Raw genomic sequence first — 14,048 nt, 5'->3', positions numbered from 1 at the left:
CAGTCTGCAGACTGCCCTGGGAAAGGAAACACACCATGTGGACTGTGTATGAACAGGGGATGGTGCCTGGGTACATTGTGGCCCCAGCTGTGCCCTGCTCTAATTCCCCAAGCTATCTGAACAGTGGAAGGTGGAAATAATAATAAAACAAACAAACAAACCCCCAAAACCACAACAAACAACACACAAAGAAGCACCAGCCTATCAAAATAACAATAAAAGCTTTAAGTTAATGCTACACATCACATCAAGGCAACTTCCTACCCTATAGTTTTAATATTCTTTATAAATCTCATCTTGCAAATTTTCACCTGTACCTGACAAAGGGTCTTTCCTTCATTCATTATCCATAGAGAAAAAGCCTGCTTCAACTTCTTAAGTGTGCATCCAACCTTGACCTTACTCAAAACTCAGTACTAGAATCATTGTACTTAAAACTGTTCTGGGAATGGATATTTTGTGTCTTTCTGAAATACAGGGCAAATAACCTCACCGAGAGCTGCACAGGCTTTTAAAGATTTAAAACATCAGCTAATCTATTTCAATAAGAGGTGGAGTCTAACATTTCATGAATAAGGATGCACACAGGTATTAGTATGCCTGCTGTAGTAGCTGGGGAATTGCTGTGAGAATCTGATGGAGACGTGTTGGTTATGATTTGTGTAGGTGGTAAATGTTGAGGGTAGAAGCTAAAGAGAATAATTATTTACTGTAGTCAGGAAACAATGCCTCCAATTAGAAGATAGTCACTATTAACTTGTTCACAAACATAGCCTGAAGCAGTGAACTTCAAAAAGTCCCTGACCCTCAGTTCATTCTACCGAACAACATTTTACAAAGCAAGAAAAGGCTCCAACAGGGCCATTTAAGAATCATGCGAGCTTCTATAAGTTGCATATGCCTGTGGACAAAGTGCTGCTAGAGTCAAAATTTACAAGTGGCACATGTTTTTCAAGTAGAGGGACCAGAAAAACAGCTTTTCAGAATCCTGAGGACAGAAAAGGATAAAAAGGAAGGGTGGGGATAATCAGAAAGACTCAAACTTGTCTTTTACTACTTTTGTATTCTTAACAAGACAGACGAGTTAACACGTCACCTCAGAAAGCTGTTACACAGTGAAACTCTCATATGTTCAGATGTATTTTCCATTCAAGAGGTAAATAAAATTATTCCTTTAGACTACATACTATCAGCTGCCTGATAAGCAAATTTTGAACTTGTTAGGGCACAAAACACACATTTGAATACACCTTCTATGGCTTGAAGAACTACATTTGTCTTAATGCAGGGCTAACCTTTCTAGTCTGAGCCCTAGCTTTGGCTAACTTTTTCAAAAGTCAAAGGTTCCTAGATCAGCACATGCCACCACTATCAGCAGCTCCTAATCATATGCAATCAGACACAAGAAAAGCATACAGACACTCAGTTAGCTATCACCCAGCTTCAATACTACTTCTTACAGATGTATTCAAAAGAAGGTAGTATTTATCTCCTCAACACACCAAATCTACACAATTACTCAATGCTCTGAGCATACCCTCTGCATTTCCCTCTTTTTGGTTTTAAATTTGTCCATCACTGGAAGTGTTTAGGAAGAGACTGGATGGGGCACTTGGTGCTATGGTTTAGTTGATTAGATGGTGTTGGATGATAGGTTGGACTCAATGATCTCAAAGGTCTTTTCCAACCTGGTTAATTCTATTCTATTTTATTCTATTCCAGCAGTGCTCTCCTCTCTGCAGCAACAATATTCCTCATAAGTGCATGGGCTTCCAACCACCCAAACTTGCCAGAAAGGATCAAAGAATTGCTCCCAGACTCTTTAAAATAAGGACAATTGTTTCATGAACTCTTTACAATAAACCTTTGTACTACATGCACGAACACATACTTAGCCCTGTGTGAACTCCTCCTTTACATAGGTAGAAGTTTGAAAAGGATATAAATTTCTTTAAACAGAAAAGGAAGCCTCTTCAAAAGAAAAAGTCATGACTTTCATATGAGTTTTATAACTGTTCTTCCTCTGCTCCTCCTTTATTTTAGGTCACTACAAAGGAAAGCCAAGTGGATCTGTTTCTCAGACTATGATTAACTCCCACTGCATGGACAGTGTTTGATCATGAATAGATATATAAATAGGTACAACTCTGCTTACTTGAGCAGCCTTGTTAAATCAATGTAAGAAAAATGGGTGCCATTCAAACAGCAGAAGAATACCGTGCAAGCTCAAAAGGGAGATGACATTTAAACCCCTTGCTCTTTTTTCTGTTGTTTAATTTAATATCTATACCATGACTTTGATCCTGCAGCCTGCTCCTAATGGGGAATCCTTGGATCAAAGCAGTAAATTCAGAAAGTCACTGAAGTACTAATTTGTGCAGGTAAGGGTTCCTTCCAAAAATTCAAACTCAGCTATGTATATTTTATAGATAAAAGCAATTTTGTACACGTTATTTACCTCATGAATAAGCAAGCTGTAATCCATTAAACTTAACAGTTACATGCTAGCCTATGTGAAATGCTGCTGCAACAAAAAGTTGTCATCAGCTGTTAAATAAGAGTTGGTTGCTATAACCAAAAATTGTGCTAGGGATCAACTTTCCTCCTTAAGGTTTTTAACTATAATAAAACCAAGCACCAACAGTAACATTTTGGTGAGAAAGTGACAACTTCAAAAGTAAGTAAACTTTTGTATATGACATATATTTATTTCAATGATGGCATTTCTACATGATGCAGAGTGGAAAGAGTCAGAAAAGTAAGAATCCATTTGGTGTTCAGGTGAGCACATAAATTACAGATCTAGTCAGATATATTGAGATGTGACGGATGTAATAAAGATAGCAGCATGTTTCTTTGTGTTCCTGGCTCAGCAGGAGAATTTCCTGCAGAAATTCAAATCTCTGGGGAGCAATTAGTGCAAACCACTAATACAGGTAACAAGTCTTGCTCTCTGGAGGAAACAACATATATTGGTTTGTTCTGGTTCAAGCAAGATGAAACAAAGGAAAACTGAACAGAAAAGCACTTCTCTTGAGTACCTACAGACTGCCTGGAACAAGTGAACAGACAAAGTAGATGCACCTTCTGCTGGAAAACTGAGGCAACTTGGGAGGCTCACCATATGACCAAAATGCCCATTAATTAATATTTCCCTGAAACACTTCAGTTACATTGAGATGAACATGAGGAACAGAAAAGGCACTGCTGTTGCAGTTCCCCAGTGAGAAAGAGGCAAGTGAACTCCAACCTTGAGAAGAGGTCAAGCAAACCATGAATGCTGACACCACTGTCTTCCATGGATGTGACAGCTAACTTGCAAGAAATACTTCATAGACCATTTCTCCCCCCACCCACCCCTTTGCAACAAAGAGGGGACAGACAAAACAGGCTGGCTAAGGTTTTGTGGTACTGTGCAGGAGAATCCACTCCTCTGCTAGGCTATCTTATTAGTCCCGAACACCTGGAATTATGAATACTCAGAAACTGGAAAAGCTTTACAAAGAAATTACATATATGACTGCCTGTTTCTTCTTCTTCCTTTCCCCCCCCCCCCCTTTTTTTTTTTTTTTCCCCCCTTCTTTCTTTCTTTCTTTCCTTTCCCAGGCATCCATTTATGGCCATTACTGGAAACAGGATAATGGTACAAGTCACTGTCAGAGTCAGGGATCAAACAGACCCCCCACCAGGCTGAACTGGTTCAGGAACTGTTGTTTTCAGAACTAAAAATAACATTCAAAAATACTACTTTTATGAGACTTTGACACCAAGTTACTCTATTTAGAGACCAGAACTCAGCACTACCTTCTCAGAATACTATACTAGGCAGCAGAGCCTTTCAAGACCATTCCATATTTGGGAAAACAGGCATAACCAGTATTTCTGCCCAAGTGGACAAGCCAGGATCAGAACCCAATGATCTCTTTACTACCCAGACTAACGTTTCTATGGTCAATCCTACCTTTCAACAACCTCTTGGGCAAGTCTACTAGAGGCAGCAATTGGATACATTTGTTTTTATGTGAACTCTGACTATGGCAACAAGTTTTCTGTAGCTACAAGGAAACCACAAGAAGACTTCAAGGCAACATGATGACAAAGAGCCTTGACTTTGGGACACACATAGTAGAAGTACTATCTCACGAGGGCTGAGGTTATTGAAATGGCCAAAACGGGGGCTTATCTCTTTAAATGGTACTCTTAGCTAGAGATACCGTTGTAAGGTAAACGTGAAACAAATCAAACATGGCAAATCCAGGCTTAGTAAGTCTAGTATTTAAAGGTCTAGTTCCACTACTGCCTTCCAATTCGTGAAGTCACTTAAACTAACAAAGTGGATATAAACCAGTACCTCTCTAATTTGGCAACATGCTGCCAAGCTGCAAAGGTATATAAATGACTCTATGTACTATAAATACACTGTACATGAAAACCTTTACTTTGGCTTGTTGTGGGTTTTGTTTGGGTGGTTTGTCTCTTATTGTTTTAGGTTCTTCCCACCACTATAAGGGACAGGTACTACTACCACGGGCTCAGTGCTGTTTTGGAAGCCGCTCCACTGGAACACCACGCCTGAGAGTTCGAGCAGAGGCGCGGCGCTGACCGGCTGAAGCAGACAGCCCGTGGGACCCCCACATCCACCCCCTGCGAGCCCTGCCTGGGCCTGCGGCCGCCTAGTACCCGCTGTGGTGCGGGAAGGTGCGGGGAGAAGACCCCCCTATACACTCAGTATCTCCGTCCTCTCGCCTCACCGCACCCCCCCACCCCCGTCCGCCATGTGCCGCCCGGGCTCTGAGCATGTGTCGGCGCGATGCCGCCCCCTCCCCTCCTCCTCTTCCCTCCCTCCCCCACCTCAGCGGGGAGGGGGCGGCATTTGGGGCTGCCCCCGGCCCGGCCCCCCTGCACCCCTTCCCCCGCGGCCCGGCCCGGCCCGCCCTCACCTGCCAGCGCCAGGATCTGGGCCTTGTGGAGCAGCAGGCGGTCACCCCACTCGCCGGGGCTCTCCTCGTCCTCCTCCGCCTCCTCGGGGTTGCGGTACACCGTGTACACCTTCTGGTTGTCAAAGTCGAGCTGGGACGTGGGGCTGAAGTCCTGCACGCAGGAAACGGGCAGCGCGTAGCAGACGTTGTCCTCCAGGAACCGCACAAAGGCGTACATGGTGCGGCGGGAGGGAGGGCGGGCGGGGCGGCCGCGCCAGTCCCGCGCTCCCCGCTCTGTTATTGTTCCTCAAAATCCGCCTCTGCGCTCGGCTGAGCTCGCCTGGCCGCGCCGCCAGCCGGGCAGCCGCCAGCTCCGGGCAGGCACGAGCAATCCAACGCGGAGCGACGCGAGTCGGGCTGCCGCGCGGCGAGGGGCGGGTAGGGGGGCCACGGCCGGGCGGCGGCGGGCCGCGGGAGGAGCAGCCCCCGCTCGGCGCCCCCGCCTCGACCCGCCCGGGCCCATGCGGAAACACCCCTTCCGGCGGCCCCGGGCGTGTCCCGGTCTCCATGGGGTACGGGCTCGCCTCATCTCGCCGCCCGGCAAGCTCGGGCCTGCCCAGGCTCTCCAGGGGTGGCATCACACCTCCACTACTAAGGGTGTTGGTGGAGGCGGCAAGGCGGGGCGAGCAGGTGCCTCTGGCCGAGAGGCTTTCGAGGGTATGAAGGGCCGGGTGTCAGCCCGTACTCGCCAGGCACCTGGGTCCTCCCTTCAGGTTTTGCTACGGCATCGCCGGGCTTGGCAGGCTGATAGTATCCTGGCAGAGGTGCTTTGCCTCTGGGTTCTGTTGTGCAAGCCCATCCTAAAGGCCTCAGGAGGCTCTTTTTTTTCCAAGTTAAAAATATCTTGTGCCCATTCCAAAGCAATAAACCTTGTCCCAGTTCGTACTGTTGCTGCACACTAAGGTCTGCTCCTGGGCCAGTGTCAAGAGTGCAGAGATGAGATCGTAGGAACCAATGTGAGGCTGTGGCCATATGAGGGTAGGAGACCAGATGCTGTATGGCTAAGCACCACCACCACCACACTTGCATGCCAAGCATCACATGAGTCTGAACATCTGTTTTTATCTGAAGGTCTTCAGGGCATCACAGAACCACTTAGATTCAACAGTACCAACCAGCAGAACACAACGCTACCCTGTCCTCCCCTAAAACAGCACAGCAGAGAAATTCTGTGCAAGTGTGTAAGAACAGGGGATAGAGACCCTGCCATTTTTAGCACAAATTCCCAAGCATTTGGAGACATGTAAACTACCAAGTACCAATTTTTGAGCTTCCTGTATGAATAAAAGAATATTGCAACAGTGCTTATTGTTCACAGCAAATTCATCCACATTTCTATTGCTGAAGTCTATTTTACCCAATCAGTCTTAGGAACAGGAAAATAGTATGTGAAGGATGATTTAAAGGTAAACCCAAACCAAACCAAAAACAGCAGCAAAACCCAAGCCCCACAAAACCACACCCACAAAAAAACAGAGAGGGGCATCACTTGTTCTCAGTTTGCAGAAAGCCAACACAAATGCAAACAAAAATATACCATCTTCTCTGGTTTTCATATCCCTAAGCATTTGCAGTACTCTCTGTACCCATTACAGTTGACTTTAATCATGCTGAACTTGTTTGAAATAGTTCTCTTTTATAAACTTCTTAATACATAGGAACAGACCACAAGCTGGCAAACCTCAAATAGTTCTGGCTGAGCACTGACAGAGAGCTTGTGGAGTTTCCATCCTTGGGGACAATGCAAAAGCCATCTATAGATGATCCTCAACAAACTGGGCTTGGTCACCTTGCTTGAACAAGGAGCTGGACAACATGACCTTCCAAGGTCCCTTCCAACCTCAGCCAGTCTATGAAAGTATCAAAGTTGTAGTAACACCCATCAGAAGTGTGTTTGTCTCTTAAGCAATATGTGAAAGCATAAGGAAGGCATACAGGTATAGTTAAGCTTATATAAATATTTAGTAACAAGCTGTAAACTTCCCATACAATAATGGCAGCTTTATTATTTTTGCCATTATAGAGTTCTGCAAATACTTCAGTTTCAGATCAGGGATTTAAGTGGCAGTACTTTATGTTAACAATAAAGCATCACCAGGCTGGTGAGTAATTACAGGCAAATACAAGCCTGCTACAAAGTATGGGTGACAAGTGTATTCTAGGAGCTAGGCTGCAAGGGAAATAAATTCCAGCAAAGACTGTGTTGCTGATCAAACACTAACAGCTGCTGTAGTGCCTATCTCTTCTACCTCGTGTTACAGTGGAGGTAGAAGGAGCTGCAGAACCAACAGGACAGACTGATAGCTGTAATTACTCCATGGATGCTGCTAAAATTAGATGAAGGACAATTTTGTCCCACAAACTTCAGTGGCTAGTGAGGGATTTGGTACACTCTCTCGAACCAGGATTGTATCTCCTCAGCAGCTGGATTCTATCAACAATATCTAAGACTGCTGTTGAGAAAAGGGAACACAGAAACACAGAGAAACTAGAAATAACAAGGGAAATTAAGAGAAGCTAAGGACTCAAAATTTGGGTTGACTTGAAAGGGGAAAGATCTCTTCAGGTACCAAGGAGCCCTGGGTGTGCTTGCCCCAGTGAAAGAAAACTAGAAGCCTTCATATGAAGGCAGCTAGCATCACAGTGTGGGGTTTTTCGTTTGGGTTTTGTTTAAAGGCATGCTCCAAACTACTATTTGCAACATTTTGCGTATCAAGGCTCAGTTGCAGCAAAGGTTGTAAAGATCTTTGTATCAGCAGCAAAATAAAGGTCTCCAATCCTTTAGAAAGGCTGTTCTCTGCTGAAGGATGTTTTTAGGAACAGATTAAGGGTCGGGATGATAAATGGGTGTTTACACTTGGTCTGTAGCACAGACATTGAGCCAGAAGGCATTACAATGCTAAAGAATTAATAACGTTCCCATACATTGCTATTCTGCCTACAAGGAACAGTGTTAATTTCTGGCTTTAAAATCTATAAATAATCAGTTCTGGGGGAGCTGAGAAAAAGATCCATTTAAGCACAGATTGACACACAGGTATTGTCACTCCTTTATTTGGACCCTCCCCATTTCTACTAGCTAGCTGCTCTAACACTGCAGCTATCTTGAGGTTTAAAGATGTACAGCTATTTTGAAGGTGTAGATTTTAAACTCATTGTTAAGGGAAATTACTGAATCTTCACCAGATTTAAATCCCCTAGCAAGTCCTGCCTTTTAAAAACAACACAACCCTGCCAAGAAGTAGATTGTCATATTTTCAAAATACAAATGAAACCACAGCTCAAAAAGTTTAAGTGTCACTCTTGAGACTCAGGAAACTACAATACACAGTCCCAGCCCTCACGGCACTCCCAATTGGCTGTTTCCTGGAACACTACCTGTGTTTTACTGCTGGTATTTTCCTCAAAAAGTAAATAAAATAAAATAAAATAAAATAAGGTGTTAAAGCAAAAGCTGATGCCTGCTCTGTTGATATGCACACTCATGTTTTCACTTCAAGATACAACATGAAACACTAATATTACCAATAATAGTTACACAGGTGCGAAATCTCTTTCACAGCAAAGCATTAAATTTAGGCTCATCAGTCATATTACTCTCACATTTAATACCATACCCTCAAGGGACACTATACTGATTTTAAAATCTACTGATGAAGACATTTCCATTTTGTTTTACCATTCAGGTGGAGGTGCCTCACTACTGCCTGACCACTCAGCAATAATCACACACTAAACTGCTGCTAGGAATCCTTACATATTCAATATGCAGTTGAGAAAACTATTATTTTCCTGTGAATTTACTTATCCTCCAAGCAGTGTGTTGTATATCCTAAACAATGGCTTTCAAGCTCAACTGTTCCCTGAAGGAGAGATATAGTCGCAATTTTTTGAAGTAAGTGTGTATTTACTTTAACAATGGCATTTAAAGTCCCACAGCTTAAAGGATAACTTGAGTAACAATGCACAAGAACTGAAGACTGTTCAAAGGTTTGTCTCTGTACACACATACAATCTTGTCACAAGCTGGTTAATTTTTACCAAGAATATGATCAACAGGGTGGTCAGAAGATACTGCTGTTCCACAGTATCTCATTTTTATCTTATGATAAAGTTCAAGACAAACTCTTTTCTAGGTATAAATGAATCTTCTTAAAGTCACATAAAATTTTGCAGTATTTTGAGTTAGAGAGAGTGTTTGGAAGAAGCGAATCTACTACCTAGACAAACAGAGTAGAGCAGGCATTTCAGAGAGTTTTTTCCCTTTAGATTTTTAAATCATTTTTAACTCTCAAGGCACTCTCACCACACCCTTCTTACAGCATCACAGTGATTACACACACAATTCAAACAGACAATTAAGAGGTCCAGTTCCTGTATGGTCCTAGAAAATGGATGAAAAATCATTTGTGCCCACATAAATTTTCCAAAGCACACCCAAACCAAAAGAATAGAACCTAGATTACATAGATGAAGTAGTAAGAATTCTATGGCCTCAAACCAGCCTCAAGAGAGGAAGGGCATCACCACAAAGCTATTTGGTCCCAAATTCTGAGAGTGATCTAAGCTTTCATAGGGCTGAGGATCATAATCAATCATCTCTTAAATTAAACTCTCACATCCTAACAGAATATTCTTTCAAAGAAATGAAACCTAAGGAACACTTTACAGATCCATTCACATAGGAGAGACTTATTTCCCAGCTGGTATATTCTGTAGCATGAAAAGGTAATGATTAAGCCAAAGTGACCACTGGAGAAGGCACTTTCTTCACTGTTAATGACTGGCTGGAGAAACCAAGGGCCAAAGAAAAAGCCAGACAGTCATTAACTGCTAAAAATTGCTGACCTAAAGGTCATTATTACTATTATAAAACTGGAAAATGAGAAAGTAATTATTTTCTTTAGGTTTTTGTATGTATTGAAAAGATAAAATTCCAGAGTCTGTTGCTGTGGATACTGGTCTGTAAGATACTTATCTTTCCCATTCTGGCAGGCTATCCAATGGATAGATCTGGAACTGGCAACTCTTCAGGAATGCATGCCAGACTGTATTTTCCTTTTCCAAATTACAGGTTAAACGTGCCCACAGAAAGTCAACAGGAATCAAGAGGTGCTGCCAGTCAGTGCTATTTTGCCTCAGTGTGAGGCAGTAATCCTCACCACTTTTCACCCAGCCCTTTGCTCAGTGGGAGCCAGAAGCTGGGTTGTCTGGGAGCTGGAAATGACTCTCATATCATCATGACTTGCAGCTCCCACCCTGCTGTACACCATTCAGAATCTTGCTAAATACCATCTTCTGGACTCAAGCAGTATGCTGTTTTCCATGCTAGAAACTTCTTGCCTGAGAAGAAAGTAGGGAAGACATTTTCTGTGAGCTGACTTGTACATAGATTCACCTTTAACTCATCATTTTGGTACCACTGTCATCTTCTGCAAGAATTTCAAGAAGACAACATTGCTGTTGCAGCTTAAATGATCTTTATTGATACTACCATATATAGGCTCCAGCCTATATATTTTCACTGTATCTGGAAAATTTATTGGAGAGTTCCATTTCCTGGTTTAGACCAGAATTTTCCCAGGCTTTTGACAGATGTTTTACTAACATGACTCTAAAAGTAGCTTTACACATAGAGATTTTGTACTACTGCAAGAATTCAATTCCTTTTGTGCCTTAGATGACAAAGTGACTTCAATTTGTAAAGGACTCAAGTCTTTTTTTAACCTTTGGGCCACTTAGTAAAACTATCATTACTAGAAACTGCCTGTGATCATGTCATGCTTTAGCCAGAGCTTCTGAGTAAGATGATACTAATGACCCTTTTTTATAATACTCCCTTTTGTTTTGCTATTCTTACATCTGTACAGCACAGTTCTATCTTGAATCAGCATTTATATCTCATAGTGATGGGGAAAACAATCCTGCAGCCCTTTCCCGTACAGACCTAGACTGTTCAGAAGTTCACACAAGTAATATGGCATGAGATTCAACACATCCAAGTGCCAGGTTCTACACATTGGCCACAACAACCCCATGCAGCGCTGCAGGCTGGGGTCAGAGTGGCTGGAGAATGGCCAGGCAGAAAGGGACCTGGGGGTACTGGTTGATAGTAGGCTGAACATGAGCCAGCAGTGTGCCCAGGTGGCCAAGATGGCCAATGGCATCCTGGCCTGCATCAGGAAGAGTGTGGCCAGCAGGAGCAGGGAAGTCATTCTGCCCCTGTACTCAGCACTTGATAGGCCTCGTCTTGAGTCCTGTGTCCAGTTCTGGGCCTCTCAGTTTAGGAAACATGTTGAGTTGCTGGATCGTGTCCAGAGAAGGGCAACAAAGCTGGGGAGGGGTTTGGAGCACAAGCCCTATGAGGAGAGGCTGAGGGAGCTGGGGTTGCTTAGCCTGGAGAAGAGAAGGCTCAGGGCAGACCTTCTTGATCTCTACTGAAGGGATCTCCCTGAAGGGAGGTTGTAGCCAGGTGGAGGCTAGTCTCATCTCCCAGGCAACCAGCACCAGAACAAGAGGACACGGTCTTAAGCTGCACTAGGGGAGGTTTAGGCTGGATGTTAGGAAGAAATTCTTCCCAGCAAGAGAGATTTGCCATTGGAGATGCTGCCCAGGGAGGTGCTGGAGGCGCCATTATTGGAGGTGTTTAGGAGGAGACTTGATGGGGTGCTTGGTTCCATGGTTTAGTGGATTAGATGATGTTGGATTATGGGTTGGACACGATGATCTCAAAGGTCTCTTCCAACCTGGTCTGGTCTATTCCATTCTATTCCATTCCATTCCATTCCATTCCATTCCATTCCATTCCATTCCATTCCATTCCATTCCATTCTATTCTATTCTATTCTATTCTACTCTATTCTATTCTATTCTATTCTATCCTATCCTATCCTATCCTATCGGATATGTGCAGAGAAAAGAAGGTCAGCTGCCACTGACTGCATCTTTTCCCAGAATTCTATCTACACATATTCACACTTCCACTTCAAAATTCTGATTTTAACAGGGCACTGGGCACACTCTAGAAATGTTTCTTGCTGTTTTGAAAGGTTCTTGACAATAATAATCATCAGGAATGGGACTGCATGATGGTCAAGTCAGAACTGCTTAAAGACATAAGTTTTCACACCCCAGTGCTTTTTAATTTGTGCTCTTGTCATACTCCTAATCCCTTTCAGGGGTAGCTGTATTTCAGTATAAAGTGAGGTTTTCAGAAAATATTCCCAGGAATTGCTGCTTTCCATCTCACCACTTCAGGAGGTGGAGTTTTCTTATTCTGATGAAAGTCACAACCAGAGATGGACCACCAGATCTTCTGAAGAACATGGACTAATATAAGGACTTAAAATCCTGTTGTGGAAGGTGAGTGGGAGAAAACAGAGCAGGAATAATCCTTGGAATAGTTCAGAAAAGTGCTTTTCTCAGCAGTCTTCTTAATAATTGCATTGAAATTAAAATAACATAATTCCTCACAGTTGGCAAAAGGAATGCTGAAACTGCTGTAAATTGGAAGTACAAGTGCTCATTGATACAAAACCCTTCAATACACTCTGTGAACCTCTCCACTCCTACTAAAACTAGACATCCTTATAATTTATGAATTACAAATGAAGTTGCACCTGTGCTGTGGTAGTAGGTGAATTACAAAAAAACCCCAAACCCAAAAAAGCAACAACAAACAGCAAGCAAATGTTAACTTGAAGGAGTCCAGCACCAGAACAAGAGGACACAGTCTCAAGCTGCACCAGGGGAAGTTTAGGCTGGAGGTGAGGAGAAAGTTCTTCACTGAGAAAGTCATTTGCCATTGGAATGGGCTGCCCAGGGAGGTGGTGGAATCACCGTCCCTGGAGGTGTTCAAGAGGGGATTGGACGTGGCACTTGGTGCCATGGTCTAGTCATGAGGTCTGTGGTGATGGGTTGGACTTGGTGATCTGTGAGGTCTCTTCCAACCTTGGTGATACTGTGATACTGTGAGTTGCTGTCATCAGCCAGCTCCCAAAAATTCATGCAACGGCCTAACTATGATGGACCCCACCAGGAATTCTTCTGGTTTTTCAAGGAACAGTAACTCCTTTTATCACACAGCATAGAAAACCAGCAGTCATCTTTGCCCCACTTACAAGGAAAGTGATCCCTCAAAAAAAGAAAATGCCACAGGAAACTGATAACCCAAGAGGTGTTTGAAACCTCTAGAGGCTTCATGCTTTGTTAGTAATTTCCACAAAAGCCTGAGCAACATCTATTGTGCAAGAATATTAACGTTCAGGGGAATCAGGATCTTTTTAAAAGCATGATCAGAAAGGAGGGCCCTTCATAGGCTGTCACAGTATTGCTCATAACAAAGAAAGGTTTGTTTCATAAAGAAATAGCTTGTACTGGAACACCCTAGGGGAGCTATAGTTTTGGTTTTTTTTTTTCAAAACAAAGACAGGAATTTGTGAGTTTGAGGTTCCCTTTAAGTACCCTTCTAACATGAATATGTTTAAGGATGCACTACCAAGTTCACGCCTGAAATGTCATCCAGCCATTTGTATATTTCTATGCAAATGCAGCTTTGTAAGCTAATAACCAAAATCTGCATTTTTTGGTCATATTTCCAGCATATTATACAACTTCTCATTCTTTCCTGTTTTGTAACTCACATTATCCTCTAGTAGCAATAAAACAAAGGTCAGGTTATATTGCCTCCTGCTTAAATTATCTACAAACATCAAAGCCGGACAGTCGAAAAAGCAATTTAGTGTGCATATTTTTATTCAGTCCAGTGTACTGACTCTCCTGGTAGGAATAAGAATTCTGCAGGATGACTGCTGAGAAACACACCATTCCGAATATGAATTGGAATATTCTTGCAGCGCTTTTCAGTGAGGATGGTGTGATATTAAGATTAGATCCTGCATATAATCAAATCTCGATGCTTGTACACACAGTCTGGTATTTCTTTTCCTTTATAAGATTTAGATGCAAAAACACAGCAATCCAATATTTGAACATACACCGTCTGCAGATACTACACAGCACAAACTGATGAAAAAATAATGGCAATGAAAATAAGAAACTGTCTCGGGC

At 42.9% G+C, this 14,048-nt stretch overlaps 1 protein-coding gene across 4 annotated transcripts in view; it reads right to left on the bottom strand.

Annotated features, from left to right (window-relative positions):
• BEND5 (BEN domain containing 5) overlaps positions 1–14,048 on the bottom strand; it is a 638,947-nt gene that overhangs the window by 28,227 nt on the left and 596,672 nt on the right. Inside the window, exon 1 of one of the 4 annotated variants that reach the window (XM_054164950.1) lies at positions 4,941–5,525. The exons of 2 other annotated variants lie outside the window; for them this stretch is intronic. In XM_054164950.1, the coding sequence (XP_054020925.1) occupies positions 4,941–5,157 (217 nt within the window). In that variant the 5' untranslated portion in view covers positions 5,158–5,525. Of the gene's footprint in view, positions 1–4,940; positions 5,526–14,048 lie in introns of those variants that run through there. One more of the 4 variants, XM_054164951.1, reaches the window with a different exon arrangement.

Source organism: Dryobates pubescens, chromosome 11 (assembly GCF_014839835.1).
Source record: "Dryobates pubescens isolate bDryPub1 chromosome 11, bDryPub1.pri, whole genome shotgun sequence".
NCBI lineage: Eukaryota > Metazoa > Chordata > Aves > Piciformes > Picidae > Dryobates > Dryobates pubescens.
Note: the sequence above shows the minus strand (reverse complement) of the source record. Positions and strands in the feature narration are given on the sequence as shown.